We start from the raw sequence: 22,994 nt of genomic DNA on the forward strand, positions 1-22,994 counted from the left end.
GGCCTCAATTCCTGTTTCCTGGGGCCATCGACCCCCCCCCCCCTCGAGTTCCCTCTTGTAATCGCCCTAGATGTCTTACAACCCTTCCTTTAGTCCCATACCATTCAACTCACACTACATCTTTACACTAATACACTAAACCAAAAATAGGTCTTTTAAATGTACGTTCCATCAAAAACAAACACCACCTAATACATGATTTAATTCTCCAACACAACCTACACATTCTTTGCCTGAGATATGGCTAACTCAAGGCGAGGAGGCCTACATTAACCAAGCTTGCCCAAACAACTATAAAGCAAAACTTCAATGCCGCCCAAATAAAAAAGGAGGAGGCCTAGCAGTGATTTATCATTCTTCCATCTCCATTAAAACTGACCTCTCCTCACCATATAACATCTACCCAGTTGAAACCCTCCAATTTTCTATTCTCAACTCCCAACCTTTTCATTTCCTTCTTATTTACCTCCCCCCTCCTGTTACCAAATCTTCCTTAACTGCCCTCATATCTGCAATTATGGACCTCATCTGGGGCAGCCTCCTTGGAGCGGCTGGGGCACGGGCAGTGTGTCTGGGAGGGAATGCATGGATGGGAGAACATCGCAGGGGAGGAGACATAGGCATCCTGGGACTGTCGGCCAAGTCTCTTCCCTGAAGAAGCCCTTTCTGGAAACGTCAACCGCTCCTCCTAAACTTACTTGCTCCACTTCATCACTGACGCTGAAACCGTGGATTGAAGACAAAGTTTTATTTTATTTTTCTTTCCAGCTTATGATTTATCTTTAATCTTATCTATTGTTTTGCCTTTTGTCTTTGTTTTGTTCTATTTCTATCATTTAAATTTCTCCAGAATTCTACTGTTCAACGGCTCCCCCTTCTGCTTCTATTCCTTTCTCTCCTCTCTTCTACCTTCCAAAGTATTTAGATCAATGCTGTCTTGTTAAAATGTTTATTTTATTTTTATTTTTCCTCTAACTCTACTTTTCACTTCTCTATTACCCTCCAGGTACTTTAGTTAGATTGTGAGCCTTCGGGACAGTAAGGGAATTTTTCAAGTACCTTTCTTATTTCTAATCTTAATGTATATTTTCTGTAAACCGCTTAGAACCTAACGGATGTAGCGGTATATAAGAAATAAATTACAATTACTTTAGTATTTCCCATCCAATTCCTATTATTCTTGGAGACTTCGATATACATTTTAATCAGCCCAATCATCCAAACACATTAGAACTCTTAACCCTAACTCCAGATATTTCTTTGATCCCACTACTCTCTTCTCCCACTCATTCAGCGGACACACTATTGACATGATATTCGGCCCAACAGCTATCAGTCATTTCTTTCAAAAACCTCAGACATACTCTCTCACTTGGTCAGACCACGTCCTAATCAATCCGGACGACTTTTCAAAACCCGGTACTTTGTCTGGGTTTTGAAAAGCTGGCGAGATCGAGGCCGAGCCTACCGTGCATCTGCGCATGTGCAGATGTGATGACGCATGCATGCGCACACGAGTGCAATGTATCGTGTCGCATCTGTGCATGCACTGATACACTCCAGACGTGGCCTGAAGAGACGAGGTTTGCGTGGGGCTTGGGTTGGGAGGCAGAAGGGGCAGGACCGATGGTGGAATAGGATGGAGCCACGCCTTTTTTTTACCAGATGCAAAATCTTGTAACCCTACACCTGGCTCCACTCTGCCCATGGCCCCACCCCCCGCTCCTGTCTGGCTATGCCACTGAACAATACAAAGCTAACATATTCCAGTTAATAAATTCCAAACTAAAATACTTTTTTTCTACCTTTGTTGTCTGGACATTTTACTTTTCCCTGACCTTTCCCTCTGCCACGGTCCAACCAGGCAGAGACAGGATGTTGTGTCAGAGGTGGGGCAGGACCGTGGCAGAGGGAAAGTGCAGTGGAGGCCAAAGGCAGCCTGTTAGAATCACTGCAACACTGGTGATCCTCTGCAGAGCATAATTACTTTTTAAAGTTAGACCAGGAAGTCCAGGGGGATGCCAGATGAGAGTGGAGACAAGGGAGAAACATGATGGCCTTCAGGGGTCCCCCTAAAGCCATGGAGCCCAGGGCAACTGCTTTGTTTGCCCCCTATCACCAGCCCTGCTCCCTGAAATAGTGGATTGGACCCTTCTGACCTCCTCGGGTCCGAGGCATGGACCTACTGGGCCTGTCCTTTAATCTGACTCCAAGTGCAGCCTGCAGTTGGACCTGCAAAGTCTCAAATTGTTTCTGATTTTGGTCCTGCAGAGCCTGATATTGGATCTGACTTTGGTTCTGCAGAACCTGAAATTGGGTCTTCATGACCTCACTTTGGATCTCAAACTTGTCCTCAATTCTGGCCTGACGTTTCTTCATATACTCCAAATCAACTTTCAGCTGGGAGATAGAGATCAATGCCTCCTTTCCCCTCATCCCCAAGTTCTCAAGCCGCTCATCATTCCCTTCTTCTTCCTCCTCCTCTGTGGTCTCATTGATGGAAAAGGATGGTGATGAGTTTACAGAGTCATCATCCAGCATCTCAATATATGATTCCACTGACTGGGGCTCAGTTTGTGCCTCTCTCTGCTGCCTCTCGGGTAGGATCTCCGCATGCTTCCTCTTAGGTGGTGCTGAATCCTGCTGCCTGGATGGTTCCCCTGGAGGAAGTGCAAATGAGAATATTAAGCACACAGATATCTGACAAATCATACGCAACAGTCACATTGATAAAAGAATAAGAACATAAGAATAGTCTTACTGGGTCAGACCAATAGTCCATCAATCCCAGTAGCCGTTCTCACGGTGGCCAATCTAGGTCACTAGTACCTGGCCAAAACCCAAGGTGTAGCAATATTCCATGCTACCGATACAAGGCAAGCAGTGGCTTCCCCCATGTCTTTCTCAAAACTAGCTATGCTATCCGCTCTTACCATAACCTATAGCAATGCGTTCCAGAGCTTAACTATTCTCTGAGTGAAAAAAAAATTCCTCCTATTGGTTTTAAAAGTATTTCTCTGTAACTTTTAAAACCAATAGGAGGAATGATCCACTGCTGTAAAAACTTCACAATTCAACTTTAAAGGATATTCTGCTAATTCAAGAGGAACAAAGCACACTTTCAAGCATTGACTTCCAGGTGCTGTTCTGCAAGAATCTGATCTGGAAAACTAATAAGTGCCTTTCATTTTATTCTTAAATATCTCAACTGACTGGAAATAGGTTTTTGCTACCTAAATATTTTTTTCTCTTGATTTGAACACTGACTTTAATATTTAAATTAGTAGAATTTAAAACTGCTGGGTTCTCTGGGCTTGATCACAAACTTGATTATTTGTTTAATTTTGAGATTTAAAAACTGTTTCTCTAGACCTGAGTACAGACTTTATTATTTATTTAATTATTGGGACTTAAATTTTAAGAATTGTTTGTCTGTAGTGTAGTGTAACCTAGTCCCCCCCCAGTAACCTAGTCCCCCCCCCACTCCCCACCCCCACTTAAAAAAAAGCTTTGCCTCCTTTTCTTTTTCTGCTTAGCTCTGTCATTAGACAGATAAACCTTTCTGACTAACTCTTGTCTTTCATACTCCAGGCAAGGTTTATTTTATTTTACAGTCAGTCATACTAGAAAGCAGCGTTAAGGTTTAATCTGTAGCTAGAGATTATAGCACACAAGATGCTAGCTAAATTTATTGGGCATATGTAAACTTTTTAAAAAGGTGGATTGTCTCAATTGCTAGGCCATTTTATAGAACTGCTGATAGGGATCTTGATGACTCACTGGGACTTTAGTCCCTCCCCCTCTCCCAACACCCCACCCATCCAAGGGTCTGAAACTCATATAGACAGCCCAATAATCAAGAAGTCTCCGTCAACCCCAATTTCAACCAACCAAGATGAATTTCATTCAGTGCAATCATTGTGGTGCTTTAGTTCCCAGGCACACCATCTGGAGACTCAAGGCTTGCCCCAACTGTCTTCACCTTGCTAGTATCAAAGAAGAGCTCTGTAAACTTAAGCAGGAATTGGAGGCAATTAAAGCAGGAATTGGAGGCAATTAAAGCAGCTACAATCACCCCACACAAATATACCAATTTACCACCACTCCCCCAAAGAATAAAACAACCCAGGAATAAATGGATCACAGAAGGCTCAGGGAGACTGTGGCATATGTCACAGAAGCATCACAATTGTTGCCTCTAAAGAATCCCTTTGCACCATTAGAGCATTGTGATGCTCAAGATAAAAGAACTGAGGAGGAACTAGAACCAGTGAAGATAGCTTCTGAAGTAAAGCACCAATAAAGCACATATAAAAAGGCTCAAACCAGGAAAGTATTGCTGCTAGGAGATTCCATCATCAGAGGGATTAACCTTGGAACACAGGGGGGTGGAGCCTGCATTGCACAAAGATGGCAGCTTAAACTCATCGCTCTCTTCACTTTGAGAGTTTAAAACTCTGTGTACCACTTTATCTTGTCTGGAGGATTTGACAATAGTCATAATCATAAAGTGGAATGGCGGCTTTAACACAAAATAAATTTGAAAACGCTTTTTGGTCTCAAAGTAGTGGGAAAAGAGCAAAGCAAGATTTGCCGATGCCGATGAAAGTACCACCTAGAGAGTTACAAGATGTAATGGAGCTGATAATGAAAGAGCTAGCTACTATAATGGATATGATGTCTAATTAGATCTCTAATTAGAAAATGAAGGATGAAAAGTAAAGCACTAAGGCCGGTATTGGACTGACCTGCACAGTCTGTTTCCCATATATGGTGATTCGGTGTAGGATGGGCTGGGGTAGGTATCAATGTGAACTCCACTAATATGGAACAGGAGGATGTTACTGGCCAGACTTTATGGTAGATGTCCTGCAAACAACGGGATGGTTGGATAGGCTCTAATGAGCTTGGATGGCAACTTCAACATTTGGAACCTAGGACAATACCAGACTTTACAGTCTATGGCCCACAAATATCAAAGAAGAGACAAGTTAATGTAATCATGTATTTTTTAATGAGTACAACTTATGGGCAGACTGGATAGACTGTTCAGGTCTTTATTTGCCATCATTTACTATGTTACTATGATAAAAGACAGCACGACAACTATCTTGACGATGCAGCAAGAAATATCAAGTATTTCTGTGCAACTAAGCAATTGTGCCATTAGAACAGCTGAAGTTGAGCGGCATATCTCTGTATTAGAAGATTCTGCTGTTGATTGGAACCGTCAAAAGAAACGAATTGGACAACCGCTGTTGTCAAAACAATCTTCATATTTTGGGAGTGCCTGAAGGTGTGGATATTCTACAGTTTATTGAAAGTCTTGTCCCAAAAGTTTTACAAATCAAATTCAAACTTCCGTTTGAAGTGGAGAAGGCGCACAGAATTCCAGCAAAAATAGAAGGCCATAACTGTGGTCCTAGTCCTATTATTTTCAAAGTATTATGCCACTCACAAGTAGTGGAGACGATAAGAAAAGCACGTCAAAGCTCCAGTATCCGCTGGAATGGTGTTAAGTTACATATAGTACCTGATTTTGATAAGCGTACAGCTCAGTGCCGCAAACAATTTCTGGAGTTGAGACCCCAGCTGAAGGCCTTTGGAGCTTAATATGGGCTTTTTTTCCCAGCAATTATGAAAGTAACTTATAAGATTTGCCGCTGCTAGGTCAGATCAGTGGTCCATCGTGCCCAGCAGTCCGCTCATGCAGCGATCCTTAGGTGAAAGACCAGTGCCCTATTTGAGTCTAGCCTTACCTGCGTATGTTCTGGTCCAGCAGGAACTTATCTAACCTTTTCTTGAATCCCTGAAGGGTGATTTCCCCTATAACAGCCTTTGGAAGAGTGTTCCAGATTTCTACCACTCTTTGGGTGAAGAAGAACTTTCTTACATTTGTATGGAATCTATCCCCTTTTAACTTTAGCAAGTGCCCTCTCGTTCTCTCCACCTTGGAGAGGGTGAACAATCTCTCTTTCTCTACTAAGTCAATTCCCTTCAATATTACATTACATTACATTACATTGGTGTCTTCTATCCCGCCAATACCTTTCAGTTCTAGGCAGTTTAAAACAAGAGTTGGCCTGGGCATTTCCAGGGAGAATACATGGTTAATAGATGTAGTATGTGTTGGGATCTGTGGAGGGTTGATCAGGTTTAGTTAGATCATTTGATAAGAACATAAGAATTGCCACTGCTGGGTCAGACCAGTGGTCCATCATGCCCAGCAGTCCGCTCCCGCGGTGGCCCCTAGGTCAAGGACCTGAGCCCTAACTGAGTCTAGCCTTACCTGCATACATTCTAGTCTAGCAGCAGTGGCGTACCTAGGGTATGTGGCACCCGGGGACCATCATTTTTTGACACCCCCCATGTAAAAAAATATTTTTTGTAATAACCATGAAACGGAATAAATGGTCATAATAGAAACAGGCAGTGAAAATGTTCTTTTATTGAACTTCATATATGTAACCATTATTCCAAACATACCATAACATAACATAAATTATGTCTGAATTGTCATGACATCAGAAGTACATATGGAATAGTTGCAGGTGATGCTTGGGACAGTTCTGATTGTGTTAGTCCGGTTTTATGTGTTTTTTGAATAGAAGGGTTTTTATTTCTTTTTTGAAGGTTTTGTAGTCTGTGGTCGAGGTCAATAGGTTGTAGAGTTGGGGGTCGAGTATTGCAGCTCGAATGGTTAGGAGGTTGTCGAACTGTTTTTTTCTTTTGACGTTTTTGGTTGGAGGGTGTGTGAATGGTGCGTGAGTTCTCCTATGTCTGGTTGAGGTGGATTTAATTATTTAGCTGAAGAATTTAGTTACCCCCCCATTCCACACACATTAATTCTCTTCCATTTTTGTTCCCATTATAAAAAACACTAATAAGTTCCCAGAAAAAAAATTAAAATAAGAAGTGAAAACAAAGGCTCCTACAGATGAGAACATAACATAAGAATAACTGGTCAAAACCCAAAGAGTAGCAACATTCCATGCTACCGATCCAGGACAAGAAGATGCTTCCCCCATGTCTTAATAACAGACTATGGACTTTTCCTCCAGGAATTTGTCCAAACCTTTCTTAAAACCAGCTACGCTATCTGCTTTTACCATAACTTCTGGCCACTTCATTTTTAAGCTGAGATCTTTCCTTCCAAACAGAGACCTTGCTAGATGTCAAATACAGAAAGAACAAGGTAACTTCACAAGGACTTAGCTGTGCAGGAAATGTGAATCTCTTCATACACCCACCATATAGTGCAAAAATGTGCAAAGGTCTGTTTTTTTCTTTCGATCACTACATAGCCTAATGCCACACAAGCAGCGCTGTTACAAACATATTCTGAAGGTCAATGCTAAGGTTAACAAAGATTCCTTCCTTGGACCACAAGAAGATACTGACAAACCACTGGAAAAGATCCCAAAACAACTACCCAGGCACAACACCCAAAGACCCACTCAGTGTGTGAACCAGTTGAGTGGAGTGGACTAACTAGGGGGTGGAAATGGGCCCAGAGTTTGCTCAGCAGAATTTCCGAGACCACCTCTTCCTCTCAACACATTGACATGCTGCCGCCACCACCACCACTAGGAACACCTCACCGGGTAGGCCAGCAGTGCTTATAAACTTTATAAAACACATTATTATATTTTCTTATAAAGCACATATTTTAACTGAACTCTCTGACATCCTCAGCCTTTCCATTCACAAAAATAGAAGGAAGAAAAGTTCCCGTTTCCTGCTGTCTCATGTCCCCGGCCTATACAATATTTTTCTTCTGCAAACCCTCCAAAAGTCTGACCAAATCCTCGTTTCACTTGCATTATAAAGTACTGAGGATGCCATCTCTCCCCAATCCCAGGTCCTAAAGTCTAAGACAGTAGCGCAAACTAGTGCTGCCCGATTCAGGAAAAAAATTTTTGATTCGATTCAGCCTATTGAATTGGTTTTTCAATTTGATTTGATTTTCCTGCCCAATTGGGTGTTTTTTTCAAATATCCTAGTGGGTTTATTTTATAGCTTTTTCACCCCCTTTGGCTTCTCCTAACCACACTGATGCTGTGGTGTAAACCAGTGGTTCCCAACCCTGTCCTGGAGGACCACCAGGCCAATCAGGTTTTCAGGATAGCCCTAATGAATATACATGGAGCAGATTTGCATGCCTCTCACTTCCATTATATGCAAATCTCTCTCATGCATATTCATTAGGGCTAGCCTGAAAACCCGATTGGCCTAGTGGTCCTCCAGGACAAGGTTGGGAACCAGTGGTGTAAACAAAATAAAGAAACAAAAATGACTTTTCCTCTCTGTTAAATCCTAGCTCACATTTGCGGTCTAACACCAGCTCTGGCAGGATACACCAGGGATCTCAAAGTCCCTCCTTGAGGGCCGCAATCCAGTCGGGTTTTCAAGATTTCCCCAATGAATATGCATTGAAAGCAGTGCATCAAACAAAAGCACTGTTTTGAAATCAAGGTGCTTACTTCATATAACTCTTAATTATAGCCAGAAATCGATTTCTTTCCAGCTATTTAAGCAACCTTATTTACATTTTATCAGACCCTCAGTGGCACCACTCAGGACTCATCTCATTGTCCTGAGCTTTACGTGTCAGCTCGTCACTGGGTCTTATAATATTCTTCATAGAGCTTAATTTTTATATTTATATGTTTTTTTAAACTTTTCTTCTATTTATAAATTAATACTTAGCTTAAAACTGTGGCTAAGTCTTCTTGGCTCGAGATGTCAGCATTAGTTAGGGATGTCAAAGCCGACATGTTTCGCCTAGATTGCTTTTTCAAGGCTCCATCCCTATTTCCCACCGACAACCACTGTAAAGAATTGACGGTTACAGTGGTTGTCGGTCACAGAAGCCGACGGGCGTCCTATATAGAATTGGGCTTAAGGCCGCCTAAAATAAACCTGATTCTGCAACCGACGTCCATGTTACAGACGCTGGTTAGACAATCGGGTTATTGTAGACGCGGCCACTACACTTATCGCGGCAAGGGATCTCCACTCCCTTAGAAGACAATTCCAGGTTGTGGCAAAGAAAGACAGGAGTGTGGATTATTCATTTCCCACCAAAGAGAGAAGGGAGGAAGGAGCTCTTATCTCATTCGCTGGTTTCTCTTTCTATTAATGGTAAAGCTGACTATGCGTGACCATTCTTACCCAGTAGATGTACATCACTTACCATATGCATGATCCTCAGTTCACTACCTGTGCTCGCATTCTAGCTATATCTGCTCACCTTGCTCATTACTGGTAGAAGGCCGCTCCTCATCGGACCATGATCTCTCACTGTCTGTCCTTTTTGGAATTAAGATTGCTTCTGACCTCCTATTGGAATTGGTTTCTTGTGGCTCTGTTCGGACCACTCGGTTCCTGATATCTGGAAGCAGAAATGTAGAGCAATGATAAATCATTAAGAGCCTCAACTGTAGGTTTCAGTGAAAAGCACTTAGAGAGAGCATTTTAGCAGCAACTCAGCAGTTTCAATAGATCTAAGCCACAGTCAGCACCAATGGGTCCACAAGTAAGGGATGGTCAAGTGACTCAGAGGCTAGGGCTCTGTACTGCCATGCTAAGTAGAGAATGGCATGGGAACAGAATTCATCACCATTCCCATCCCAGTGGATAGCTATCCCGTGTCATTCTTTAGTGTCAGCCTCAACCTCAGTCCTTCTACACCAGCATTCTTCAATACAAGGGTTGAGGGACAGAAGCTGGGTCCATTCATACTTGATTCTTTCTTCTCTCCTTAAAAAATCACATGTGGATGGTTTCCCATGGCTAACCGCGGGGATGGGAATGGGGACAAATTGAGTTCAATATAAAGGCGCAACCTCTGCTGGGATAGGAGAGTCTCTTGACCAATGCTCAACAGCACCACCAAGTGGCCAGATGTAGGATTCACATCAGTTGGATTCAAGAGAAAGCAATAGCATGTGGCCATTGTGATGGCCGGGGAGAGATTATAAAATAGAGACCATTGTAACAGGAAAAACAGAATATTGGGATTATTTGGGAAGGAACTAAGGAATCCATAGGAGACTCCAGCCAGTCAAGTTTGTAGAACACCTGCTATTTCTTTATACAAATAAGAAAAGTATTGAAACAGACTAGACAATAAAATACCCAACTAAAAGCTTGCTGAAAAAGTCAAGCTTTACATAATTTGTGAAAGGAAAGAAGAATGCTCAATGCCATTAAATCCAGGGGAGGAGTTTGCCACACATAAAAGGCCAAACAGTGGTACATCAAATGGATAAATTAAGTGGAATGGAAAAACAAGCTCTTTTCTAAGTAGCCATCATCTTAGCATAGCCTGGGAAGTGTAACAAGCAGGACTCAAGGTGGGAGCTTTTGATGTACAATCCTATGCACTATACAATTAATTTTAAATTCTGTTCTTTGCTAACTGAAACCATTTGATGCTAGGAATTATTAAAAAAGGGATGGTTAACAAGACTAAGAATATTATAATGCCCCTGTATCACTCCAAGGTGCGACCTCATCTGGAGTAATGCATTCAATTCTGATCTCCTTATCTCAAGAAAGATATAGTGGCACTAGAAAAGGTTCAAAGAAGAGGAACCAAGATGGTAAAGGAAATGGAACTCCTCTCGTTTGAGGAAAGACTAAAACGGTTAGGGCTCTTCAGCTTGGAAAAGAGACGGCTGAGGGGAGATAGGATTGAAGTCTACAAAATCCTGAGTGGAGTAGAACGGGTACAAGTGGATCGAGTTTTCACTCCATCCAAAATTACAAAGACTAGGGGACACTCGATGAATTACAGAGAAATACTCTTAAAACCAATAGGAGGAAATTTTTTTCACTCAGAGAATAGTTAAGTTCTGGAACGCGTTGGCAGAGGATGTGGTAAGAGTTGATAGCGTAGCTGGTTTTAAGAAAGGTTTGGACAAGTTCCTGGAGGAAAAGTCCATAGTCTGTTATTGAGAAAGACATGGGGGAAGCAAGTGCTTGCCCTGGATTGGTAGCATGGAATGTTGCTACTCTGGGGATTCTGGAATCTTGCTACTTTCTGGGATTCCAGAATCTTGCTATTCTTTTAGATTCTGTATGGAATGTTGCTACTCCTTGGGTTTTGGTCAGGTACTAGTGACCTGGATTAGCCACTGTGATAATGGGCTACTGGGCTTCATGGACCATTGGTCTGACCCAGTAAGGCTATTCTTATGTTCTTATGGCTGATTGAAAACATGTTAGAGTTAAACACCACTAAAACCAAAACAATGATTTTCCCTTGGAAAGAAGGGATTTCATTATGCGTCCCAATATCTCTTAACAATTGCCCATTGGAATGTGTTACAACTATAAAAATCTTAGGGTCATTATTGACAAAACCTTTCTTTCCATGAACATATCAGTAGTGTGGTTAAATCCTGTTTCTTTAAACTTCTTATGATTCGTTCAATTTCAGCATTTCTAGAACCCAAGTCACTAAGCATTCTGATCCATTCTTTAGTCATTTCCAAATTAGATTACTGCAACAGTTTACTTATTGGAATTACAGAGAAGGAAATTAGGCGCCTACAAATATTTCAAAACGCTTCCATCAAGCTCATTATGAATTCTAATAAATTTGACCATGTAACTCCCCCGTTACGAAAGGTACATTGGCTTCCGATAAAATATAGGATTTCCTATAAAATTTCTTTATTAATATTCAAAATACTACAAACTAAAATCCCACAATTTATAGACAAATATCTCATTCTTTACGAGCCATGGATCTTGGACTAAGAATAATTAGTACCAAACGCCAGGACATCTTCTCTGTAGTTGCCCATCGTATTGAGAGGCCAACTCAAGAGTCCTGTATTCCAAGAAGCTTTGAAAACATGATATCTGCCCATTTACACTGTCTCTAACTTTCAAAGGAAACACTTTTTGTAACCCTAAACCTCTTTCCTTGAATCCTCTCCTTTCCTACCTCAATTGTATTTCCTGCCCATATACCTTTTTTCTCATGTTAGCCATATTCCTTTAGTACTGTTTTAAAACTATGTTAATTTTAGTCTGTATTTTACAACTGATGTTTATTTTAGTCCCCGTTTTTTATTTGTACACTTCTCCCTCCTTATTCGCTGTGATAGGGGATTAACAGAACCACAAATACAGAAAACCCACAAATAACTTTTTCATATGTTATTCGCTGTTTTCTTTTAAAAACCATTGTGAATATGGTGAAACCGTAAACAGCATGGTGGGAGATCTGGTATGTTCCTGAAGGAGAGGCAAAACACGGTGGGAATCAGGGATTTTCTCTGTAAACGCTTGGAATCAGCGATTTCTCTATGCAAGCTGATGTAATTTGGGGGGAGGAGCCAGCAAACTAAAAACCGTGAATAATCGAAACCGCAATTGCTAAAACCATTAATACGGAGGGAGAAGTGTAACTCGCTTAGAACGCCAGATAAGCGATTGTATCAAATTTTTAATAAAACTTGAACGTAGTATCACAAAATGCTAGGAATGATTAAGAAGGGGATCACGAACAGATCGGAGAAGGTTATCATGCCGCTGTACCGGGCTATGGTGCGCTCTTACCTGGAATACTGCGTCCAACACTGGTCACTGTACATGAAGAAGGACACAGTACTGCTCGTAAGGGTCCAGAGAAGAGCGACTAAAATGGTTAAGGGGCTGGAGGAGTTGCCGTACAGTGAGAGATTAGAGAAACTGGGCCACTTCTCCCTTGAAAAGAGGAGCCTGAGAGGGGACATGATCGAAACATTCAAGGTACCGAAGGGAATAGACTTAGCAGATAAGGACAGGTTGTTCACCTCTCCAAGATAGGGAGAATGAGAGTGCACTCTGTAAAGTTGAAAGGGGATAGATTCTATACAAAATAAGGAAGTTCTTCTTCACCCAGAGAGTGGTAGACAACTGGAACGCTCTACCAGAGTCTGTTATAGAGGAAAACACCCTCCAGGGATTCAAGACAAAGTTGGACAGATTCCTGCTAAACTGGAACATATGCAAGTGAGGCTGGACTCATTTAGAGCACTGGTCTTTGACCTAAGGGCCGCCGTGTGAGCAGACTGTTGGGCACGATGGACCACTGGTGGCAATTCTTATGTTCACCCCTGACACCCCCCTCAAAAAGAGCATCCGCCAACACCCCCCTCCCCCAAGGTAGGAGGGCCCCCCACAGCCCACATACCTCTTGAAAAGTTCACTGGAATGAACAGCATCTTCCGCCCCCTGCTCACGTCAACCTTGTCTCCCCTCTGATGTCACATTCTGGTCCCACAACTAGGAAGTGATGTTAGAAGAGAACCACTGCTGGCTGAGCAGGGGATGGAAGCTGCACTGGAAAACTTTTCAAGCGTTATGAGGGGGGGTGGAGACGAGACATTGGCAGGAGGGGAGGAGGAGAGGTACTGGCGGGGAGGGGAGGGGGCTGGAGAGGAACCAGGGCACGATTTGTCACAGTTCATCGCAGAGAGGATGATTCGTCGCGGCTGTTTCATCATGGCCATATTGAAATGTCCCGTGATAAAATGGTCATAATCAAGTTCCAAGTTTATTCACTGTTTGATATACTGACCATCGACTAGTATTGTCGATTTACAATGCTAAAATTGGGATAAAAATAAAAACCAAAAGGGGAATGTTTATAAATTTACTTTAAATTTTATTCCATTGTTTTTAGCCCTATTCTTTTTATTTTATTAACTGAATTCTTTTGTTTAACGGTTCCTCCCTTCTATTCCTTTAACTCATTTACATATCATTTACATAGATGGTGCTCCATGCTTCTCTCCTCTCCACTCCTTCCTGCCCTCCATAGTCCCCCCTACCCTCTTCTAACCCCTTCCTCTGTAATGTCGCCTAGAGCTTGTATAGGTATGTGTGACGCACAGATGGAAGAAATATAAATAAATAACATAGGTATTAGCCGAGACAGACAAATTTGATACGAGAGGGACTAGGTAAGGGTAAAAGAAAAAATGACATCGAAGTTGAAATCAAATTTAAAAGGAAGGTAAAAAGGGGTTAAGGGAGGGGAAATCCCTTCCACATCTCCATGCGTCTTGCAGGTAGAAGTGCAGAGAATATTCTCCTAGGACGGGGGTCGGCAACCTGCGGCTCCAGAGCCGCATGCGGCTCTTTTCCACCTTTGCTGCGGCTCCGGTAGTGTGTCACGCAGGCATGCACCTTACAAGTCCAGCGTCGCGGCGGGAAATAGCCATGCTGTGCAGTGAGCTCAGCACATACACAGATGAAAGCCTTGCTTGCTGATTGGTCCGGCGGCCCCGTCCCGCCGTGCCGCCGGACCAATCAGCAAGCAAGGCTTTCATCTGTGTAGTGCTGAGCTCACTGCTCAGCATGGCTATTTCCCGCCGCGACGCTGGACTTGTAAGGTGCACGCCTGAAAAAGAAATCATCCTGGCCGGGGTCGGTGTCATGCTCCGGAGATCTACAGCCTTCCTATCTCCCTCTCCCTTCTACCTGCTTCCCCTGCTCCGCGGCTCTCTTCGGCAACTCAGCAGCAGCGATCGACACAAGCTTCTGACGTCGGGGCCTACCCTCTGCGAGTCCCGCTTGTTTCAACTTCCTTTTTCCACAAAGGCGGGACTCGTAGAGGGAAGGCCTCGATGTCGGCAGCTTGTCTTGATCACTGCTGCTGACGAGTTGCTGAAGAGAGCCGCGGAGCAGGGGAGTGTTGCCAGGTGCAGGTAGAAGGGAGAGGGCCAGATGCAGGACTCGTGGGTGAGGGAGGAGAAGAGAGAGAGAAAGAGAGAGGGGAGGGAAACAAAAGGAAATATTTCATACTATACTATATTTCATAAATATTTCATACTATACTATACATATTTCAGACTATAGGACGTTCAGAAAAGAAATAAAAACCACACTTTTCAAGAAATTCCTGAAGCAGCAATAACATCACGACCGCTTATTAACTCTAAAACTGACACTGGATCTACCCACTACTGCACTAATAATAACAAAAGAACTCCCACTATGTCCACCTATTAACTCTTTTACAAACCACCTCACCCTCAACAACCTGCTAAATGTTTATAAGATCTACAACTTACCTCTCTAGCTAATCATTGTAACTCTGTTTTTTTTTTTTTTTAAACTAACCTTTTGTAATCCGCCTTGAACCGCAAGGTAATGGCGGAATAGAAATCCCTAATGTAATGTAATGTAATGTAATACTGGGCTGGGCCGGAGTGGAGGGAGGGTAGAAAGATTCTGGCTACAGGGTGCATTAACAAAGGAAAAGGGGGGAAAGCTGAAAATGGAGATAGTGACACAAAGAAGAGAAAGGGTAAGCAGGACCTACTGAATAAGGATAGAGATACAGAGGGGACATGAAGAGGAGGTGAAATAGAGACATAGAAGTAATGCTGAAAAAGTGTGTGGGGGGAGATAAAGACATTGAAAGGGCAAATGGTGAACATGGCGTAAAGATAAGGACAGAGACAAATGAAGATTCTGAAAAAGTGGTGAGATAGGGATATAGGTGAGATGGACACAAAGAAGGGTGATGCTGGAAAATAGGTGGAATGGTAATTCTGACAGACACAGAAGGGAAATGCTGGATCAAGGAGAGATGGGGCTCAGGCTGGATGGAATGAGGAGAAATGCCTTGTTGGCCCGGAACTTCCTCTCCTACGTCAGAATTGACGTCAGGGAGCGGAATGCTGGTCAGCGCAACACTTCTGCAGGGAAAGCTTGGGACGGCGGTGGCTTGGGGGCTGTTCCCCGATTGCGGTGGCAGCAAACCGAGTGGCTTGGGGGAGGGCACGGAGACAGAAAGAAGGGGGAACGGGGAGACAGAAAGAAAAAGTTGGGGGAGAGAATGAGGTCTGGAGGAGAGGAAACATACAGGAGGCTGAAAGAAAGGAAGAAAGATTGGATGCACAGTCAGAAGAAGAAAGTGCAACCAGAGACTCATGAAATCACCAAATAGCAAAGGTAGGAAAAATGATTTTATTTTCAATTTAGTGATCCTGTATATAGCATTAAGATAAGAAACAATATATGCAGTGTTAGATTTGTTTTATAATGGTTTTGCGGCTCCAAGTTTTTTTTTCTTTTCGAAAACAGGTCCAAGTGGCTCTTTATGTCTTAAAGGTTGCAGACCCCTGTCCTAGGACAAGCAGGATGAGTCAGCCACATATGGGTGTTGTCCCAACAGCTCCCAATTTACGGATAAGCTCTCCAATAGCTCAGAGAGTTGTTTGTTTTTTTCTCTCTGAGCACGTGCAGTGCCCGGGCACCACTGGGCATGCCCGAGCCCTACCCATTTCCCCCCTGCTTCCCCCTAATCCCCAGTCTTTAGTTTCCGCCCGTTCCCATCGGTCGGATTTTTCCACAGCTCTCCATCACCTTTTTGTCTACAATCAAGACTTTTTCTACTTACCATCTTGAAGATGCCAGAAACATCAAAGAAATGTCTGGGATGCAGGAAAAGGATGAGCACACTGGACCCTCACGACCTGTGCGTTCGCTGCTTGGGCACAGCGCACGAGGAACAGTGCTGCATGCACTGCATCCGTCTGTCTCCACGGGCACGCAAGCTAAGGAAGAGGGCACTAGCGGACTTCTTGAAGAGAAGTGAGACCCGAGAATCTTCCTCCAGCAGCCATCCTCATCGGAGTGTAGCAGCGGGGGGATTCACAGACGAATCCGGTGAGGAGCCTCCAGGACTTCCTGGCTCAGTCAACCCCCCTGACTGCAACTTGCCCGGTCGAGAAATCTCTCCCGGAGGTCCTGCATGCTGCCGCTAGCCACCAGCCCCTGCAGGAAGCCGATCGGGGTTCGCCCTCCGGCCCCCCCTCCCAAAGTCATCGGGAGCACCATCGGCCTCTGCCCAAGCGGGTACATCGCTGGGGGCGCCTCCCAGTCTCGCACTTACCCCCACATGTGGACCGGAAGCGAAGCCATCTCCCTGCTCCTTCACAGCCCGATCCAGCATGAAGCCAGGCCCCCTAGCAACGAGGGAACAGCAAATGGAAAGGGAGCCCGGGGAGAAACCAGCCTGCATGCAGCCATGCCTCCCACCAATGGAGGAGCAGCCAGCTACCGGCCTAACACGCCCCCTAGCAATGGAGGAGCCAATCCCCGATTGGCCACGCCTCCCAGCAGCAGAGGATCGCCGCCCAGGTCCGCCCCTCCGGCACAACCAGCCAACCAGCAGCCAGACTAGCCTCCCCGAAGAGAGAACTCGTCGGGGAACCCCTCCTGACGTCAGCAGGCAGGGAGATTGCAGGGGCACGCCTCCCCGATCAACTCAGGATGCCGGCTCAGCTACAAGCAGCCTGAGAACGGGGCACAACGAGGCGCGCTGCAGGGAGAAGAATCGGCACTCCCCCACCAGCACACTCGGCATCGGGATGCTTCCCGATCTCCCCGGGGGGAGTCCTATCGCCGCCACCACCACCAGAACAGCCGCAGCAGGGGTGACAGAAGGCACAATCACCACTCCCATGCAGGACACAGATCCAGAGGGAGAGGCAGCAGGCGAACATACAGCACACCATCTCCCTCCAGCCCTTCTGCATCCTCACCACCGACCAAGTGACGCAAGGACTGCACGGAGGGAATGCCCCACCTGGAGCGTCAGACAACCAGCCAGGGGGTTGAGCGTCAGACGACTGGCCAGGGGGTTGACCATCAACAACTGGTCCAGCTTCTGACCCAGCTTCTCGTTCAGCAGGGGAACCCCCAGACACCGCAACAGCCCAGCACCCAGATGAGCAGCGGCCAAGCTCTACAAGTTAACAGAGCCACTGACATCGACACGGGGGACGAATCCGACGACAGCTTCTTGAGCGCCTACAACTCGGACCGATCCCCTGCGCCATCGCAAACACAGACGACAGCGAAGCCCCCTGCACAAGCACCGGAGGACCTAGCCTATCCCAAGTTTATCCAGAAACTCGCAGCCCTCCTTGGGATCCATGTGGGGGGACCACCAGAACCCACGCCAGAGGATGACGGCCTCCTGCAATCCCTGGACTATCCCAAACAGCCAGTAGCGATCCCAGTTCATATGAACCTCCTTGACTGCAGAGACAAGATTTGGCGGACCCCCTCCTCAGGGCCTCTCACATCTAAGAAACTGAGCGCGAAGTACCAGGTCCTCCCGGTCCCAGGATTTGACAAACCGCAGCTGCCACACAACTCCATCGTGGTAGCCTCAGTGCTCAAGAGACACAAGACGGCGCGATCAGCCTCTAACGGTCTGCCTGTGAAGGACCTGAAAACCCTAGATTCCATGGGGAGAAAGACCTTCGAGGGCGCGATGCTTAATGCACGAATCGCCGCACACCAGTTCCAGATGATGCTGTACCAGGAGGCCATACAAAAAAAGATAAAACAGGCTCTACAGCTTGCTTCCCAGGACTCTCTCTCATCTCTCCTCCATGACCAAGGGGAATGCAACAAGCACCTCTTCAAGGCGGTTTTTGACGTCTTCGAGACATCCAGCCGCATCGGGGGAACGGCTATCCTAGCACGGCGCTTGGCCTGGATCCGTGCATCGGCGCTCCGCGAGGACCTCCACGAGCCCCTGGCGGATGCCCCATGCACAGGAGAACACCTGTTTGGCGACAAGGTCAAAGAGACAGTCGACAGCATTAAAAACGACTGCACCAGCCTTCAAACCCTCGCTTCTGATGGCCTAGAACGTTGGGCCCCTCCACGAAGACAGCAGAGGAATCGCAAGCCCTTCACTGCCAACAGATGCCACTCCGCAACACCACGCTGGCAGCAGTCCAGGAACCTACACTCCCAGCCATATAGAAACTCCTACGTGGACAAGCATCGCCCAAGGGACAGGGGCAATCAAAGGCAGACTGCCCCCCCAAAGCAAAAGCAGAACCTTTGACTACCCCCCCGAACCAGCAGGGGCCAGTGGGGGGCAGGATCAGATTGTTTGTGAGTGCCTGGTCCAGAATCACCACCGACCAGTGGGTCTTCAACATCATCAAACGGGGATGCCGCATACGGTTCGACTCCCGCCCTCCAGAAAAACCACCGCAGCGGGCGGGGCACCCAACTTCAGACGAGCCTGTTCTCCTGCGACTAGCAGAGGACCTGCTTCGGGCAGATGCAATAGAGGCGGTGCCACCAGAGGAGATCAACATGGGGTTTTACTCCAGGTATTTTCTCGTGCCAAAGAAGGACAAGGGCAAACGCCCAATCCTGGACCTCCGTCATCTCAACAAGTGCATACACAAAGAACGCTTCCGGATGCACTCCCTGGGCACATAGAGGACATCTGCAATGCAGCCACTTGGTCCTCCTTGCACACCTTTACCAAGCACTACTGCCTCGACATAGCATTCCACGCCCCGAATGCATTCGGCCAAACAGTCTTGCAAGCGGCCCTCCCCTCCCGGGAGGGACACCAATCACTACCACTGCCTTGACAAGCACTGATCAAGTAGGGGGGCACAGATACTGATTAAGTGCCAGCCAGTACTACATGTCTAGACTAGAGGTTTAATATGCAAGTACTAATTGTTACATGCAATTACGAATTGTTACTGTTGACCAGTTAGTTTTTCTCACTGTTCCTTGACGGTTATTGACCAGTTGCACTGTTCGGCGAGTATTATTGCCCAGTTAACACAGCACTTTATTAAAGAAACCTGTGTGCACAACTGAGCCTGCTTTGCCTGATTACCCTGCCCGGCTCGGCCTCCACAGCCAGGTGAGGGATGCACAGAGCGCTAAATCGCAGGTCCATTCAGTACATCCCTCGGCTAGGGAGTCACCCATATGTGGCTGACTCATCCTGCTTGTCCTAGGAGAAAGTGTAGTTACTTACCTGTAACGTAGGTTCTCCGTGGACAGCAGGATAGTCAGCCACACAACCCACCCGCCTCCCCATATGGCCGACCCAGCCATAGCTAGGAACATCCTGGGGATTAGGGGGAAGCAGGGGGGAAATGGGTAGGGCTCGGGCATGCCCAGTGGTGCCCGGGCACTGCACGTGCTCAGAGAAAAAAAAAAATCTCTCTGAGCTATTGGAGAGCTTATCCGTAAATTGGGAGCTGTTGGGACAACACCCATATGTGGCTGACTATCCTGCTGTCCACGGAGAACCTACGTTACAGGTAAGTAACTACACTTTAACACTTACCCACGCAAGTGCCCTCAGCACCATACTCTAAGGATCCATGTAAGTGCTGTGCAATTGCAAGGAGTGTGTACACGTGGACGGAACATGGGTGTGTGTTTTGAAAATACACACAAATTATAGAGTACTGTAAGTTGTGTTTGTGGCTTTCTGCCCTTGGGTGTGCCCATTTACACCTGGCATAAGAAGAGGCACTGCATTGGGGGTGCATACATCTGAGTGCCCCTATATAGAATTGCTACTCTGATATTATAGTTGATGGATGGTATAGGAAGTATTGAAGTAACTGAGAAACTCCCCAACCCCTACTTGTCGTGTTTGTCTGTTGATTCGATTGTAAGCTCTACTGATCAGGGACTTCCTCTTGCATGGATTAATGCACAGTGCTGAAGTAAAGTCAGAGGACAAATAAGGCATTAGGGAGTTTGATTTATTATGGGAGTGAATAAAATGACAGAGCAGGTGAATAAGAATTTGGGCTTTTAGCTTGGATCCGAATAGGGTGGGAGTCAGAGTAGTCGATTCCAGGCTTATGGTGGAGCAAGAGAGCAGGAAGTGAATCTGGAGCTGGTAGTGTAGGAGAAGGGTACAGATAGGAGAGACTTAGCCAAAGAACAGAGCTTCCAGGCAGGGAAGAGAGATTCTAAGAAACTACAGAAGAAATGAAGTGTATATGGAAATGGTAGAGAGGAAAATATTAAGGTAGCTTTGGCGAAAGCACTGCTCATCTTTGGGGGAAGTAGGAAGGTATTTTGTTACTTTGGGGAATCCTTAGGATCTGGATTAGCCACTGTTGGACTCTCTGGACCTTTGGGCTGAACCAGAATGTCAGTTCGTTTGGAGCCCCAGAACCATAGAGCCAAAGCATTGTAAGCTCTTTGGGGCGGGGACCATTGATTCTGCCTCTGATTTGGAATCAAAAAGCCTAGCCAGGAAGGGAATCTGAACCCCGATCCTAGATTTAGGGGCTTCTCACCTGAGAACTGTCGGTCGCCGTAGGGGGGTCGCCCTGCCTTGATCCATATCTGCCTCATGGTGGCATAATAGGGGAAGGGTCTGTTGCCTGGGGACCGCCTCTCCCTGACCGCGAAGAACTCCCGCTTCAGCGCCTTCCACTTGCTCCGCAGCTGATCCGGGGTGCGCGGGGAGCTCATGGCCCTCCGGATCCTCTGCATCAGCATCTGGTTCGCTTCCCTGCTGGAGGACATCAGTTGCCCGCAGCCGGAGGAGCGGCCGACGGCGTCCAGCAGCTGCGTGACCTCCTGCGGTTGCCAGCGTTTCTTGTAGGTCATGTCGGCAGCTCTTCGGGGTAGGGACTGGGTTCGGAATTTACAATCCTGATAGTGCGGCTGTGTCTCAAATGCCGGTGACGCCTGACCGAAGTGCAGAGGCTCCTCCCTCAGCCCTTGCTTAAATCACCTCCTTACACCTGCCCAAAAAAGAGAGCCACTCCCAGGCCACTCTCTCCCACTCCAGCGTCTGTCTGCGATGTTTCTAAACTAAAAGCAAGTGGCATACCAACACTGGCCCTATAAAAAGGGATCGGAGGAAAACCCCCTAGGAGCTGCACCCACCTTCCTGTCCCCTCCCCCTTGGCACACCACTGCCTGAGGAAGGGGCCTTTGCTCTACAAAAGTTAGTAAAAAATGTTTTAAAATTAGTCCAATAAAAAGATTACCCTATTTCCATTTTCTATTTATAAATGTTTATCAATACAGCAAAAAAAAATAAAAATTTCTACCTTTTGCCATCTCTGGTTTCTGCTTTCTTCATCTTCTCTTCACTCTCCTTTCCATCCAGCATCTGCCCTCCTTCTCTGTCCTTTCCATTTTTCTCTTTCTGTCTCTACTCCCTCCCCCATATTCTGGCACCTCTTCTTCCCTTCCTTCCTTCCTCCCACCCCAACTCAGCCCATGGTCTGGCATCTGCTTCCCTTCCCACATGCCATGGGATCTCTCTCCTCTCTTCTGCTTTCATCTCTCCCTCTCCCTCCATGCTCTGGCATCTCTTTTCCCTCCTCCCTTCCTCCCCAATGGTCTAGCATCGCTCTCTCCTTCCCTTCCCCCATGCTCTGGCATCGCTGTCCTTCCCTTCCGTCTCTCCCTCCACCTTCATGCAATGGCATTTCCTCTCCTTCCTTTTGTCCCTCACCCCCTTCCCGATGGTCTGGCATCTCTCTCTCCTTCCCTTCCTTTCCCCAATCCCCTGGCATCTCTCTCTCTCTCCCCTCCATGCTCTTCCCTCCACCATATGCAGGATATCTCCTTGTCACCCCTTTCTACCTCCTACCTAAGCCATCGGGTGGGCTGTGTCAGGTGTGTGATGAAACAGGCCATTGTAGAGTTTGAGAACGTGTACTTAGAGACATACACCTGCGGCCACTTTGGATGACCTGGAACAAGGGACCTCACTATATCTGCTATGGTGTGAGTCTTATTAGCCAAACGACACTTCTCTTCTGGGAGTTTGCATCGCTGTATGCAAAGGGATGTATATCTTCCTCCTTGGTAAAGGAGCAATCAGGTAATCCAGGAGAGCAAATCCCCATTATTGAGGTGGCATGTTGTCACATAATACAGCACACCTGCGTCACCTTCATATACACAGGCGTGGCAGGCAGAAAATGTGGTGATCCACAACAGCATACAAATACATCAGCCCAGTATTTATTTATTTATAAACCACTTATAGTCGCTTGATCTTCGGGCTGAGAAAAAAAGATCACATTAGCCCCAATACAAAAAATTGCACTGGCTACCTGTAAAGGCGCGAATACTTGTATCTGCTTCAAACAAGTCTGGGGCCTAGCACCTTCCTACCTGCAAACACACTTCACCCTACACAACCCCACACGTAC

General features: G+C 46.0%; 1 protein-coding gene across 1 annotated transcript; it reads right to left on the reverse strand.

Moving 5' to 3' along the window:
* Positions 1-1,021: 1,021 nt before the first annotated feature.
* Positions 1,022-21,592, reverse strand: LOC117352662 (accessory gland protein Acp36DE-like). Its single transcript, XM_033929242.1, has 3 exons — positions 21,114-21,592; positions 9,254-9,394; positions 1,022-2,660 (listed from the first exon to the last, which is right to left on the reverse strand). Exons 1-3 carry the CDS (start codon positions 21,427-21,429, stop codon positions 2,116-2,118), a joined length of 1,002 nt encoding a protein of 333 aa, XP_033785133.1. The 5' UTR covers positions 21,430-21,592; the 3' UTR covers positions 1,022-2,115.
* Between the last annotated feature and the right edge of the window lie 1,402 nt (positions 21,593-22,994).

This window comes from Geotrypetes seraphini, chromosome 1 (assembly GCF_902459505.1).
Source record: "Geotrypetes seraphini chromosome 1, aGeoSer1.1, whole genome shotgun sequence".
Classification (NCBI taxonomy): Eukaryota; Metazoa; Chordata; class Amphibia; order Gymnophiona; family Dermophiidae; genus Geotrypetes; species Geotrypetes seraphini.

What these genes read in the sequence shown, in the direction of transcription:
- LOC117352662 (XM_033929242.1), bottom strand. Translation starts at nt 21,429, where the DNA reads ATGACCTACAAGAAACGCTGGCAACCGCAGGAGGTCACGCAGCTGCTG. An exon ending in CGGCGACCGACAGTTCTCAG is followed by an intron (nt 9,395 to 21,113) that starts GTGAGAAGCCCC and finishes TTCTGCTTCCAG; the next exon opens with ATATCAGGAACCGAGTGGTC. An exon ending in TTCTACCAGTAATGAGCAAG is followed by an intron (nt 2,661 to 9,253) that starts GTGAGCAGATAT and finishes CACTTCCTCCAG; the next exon opens with GGGAACCATCCAGGCAGCAG.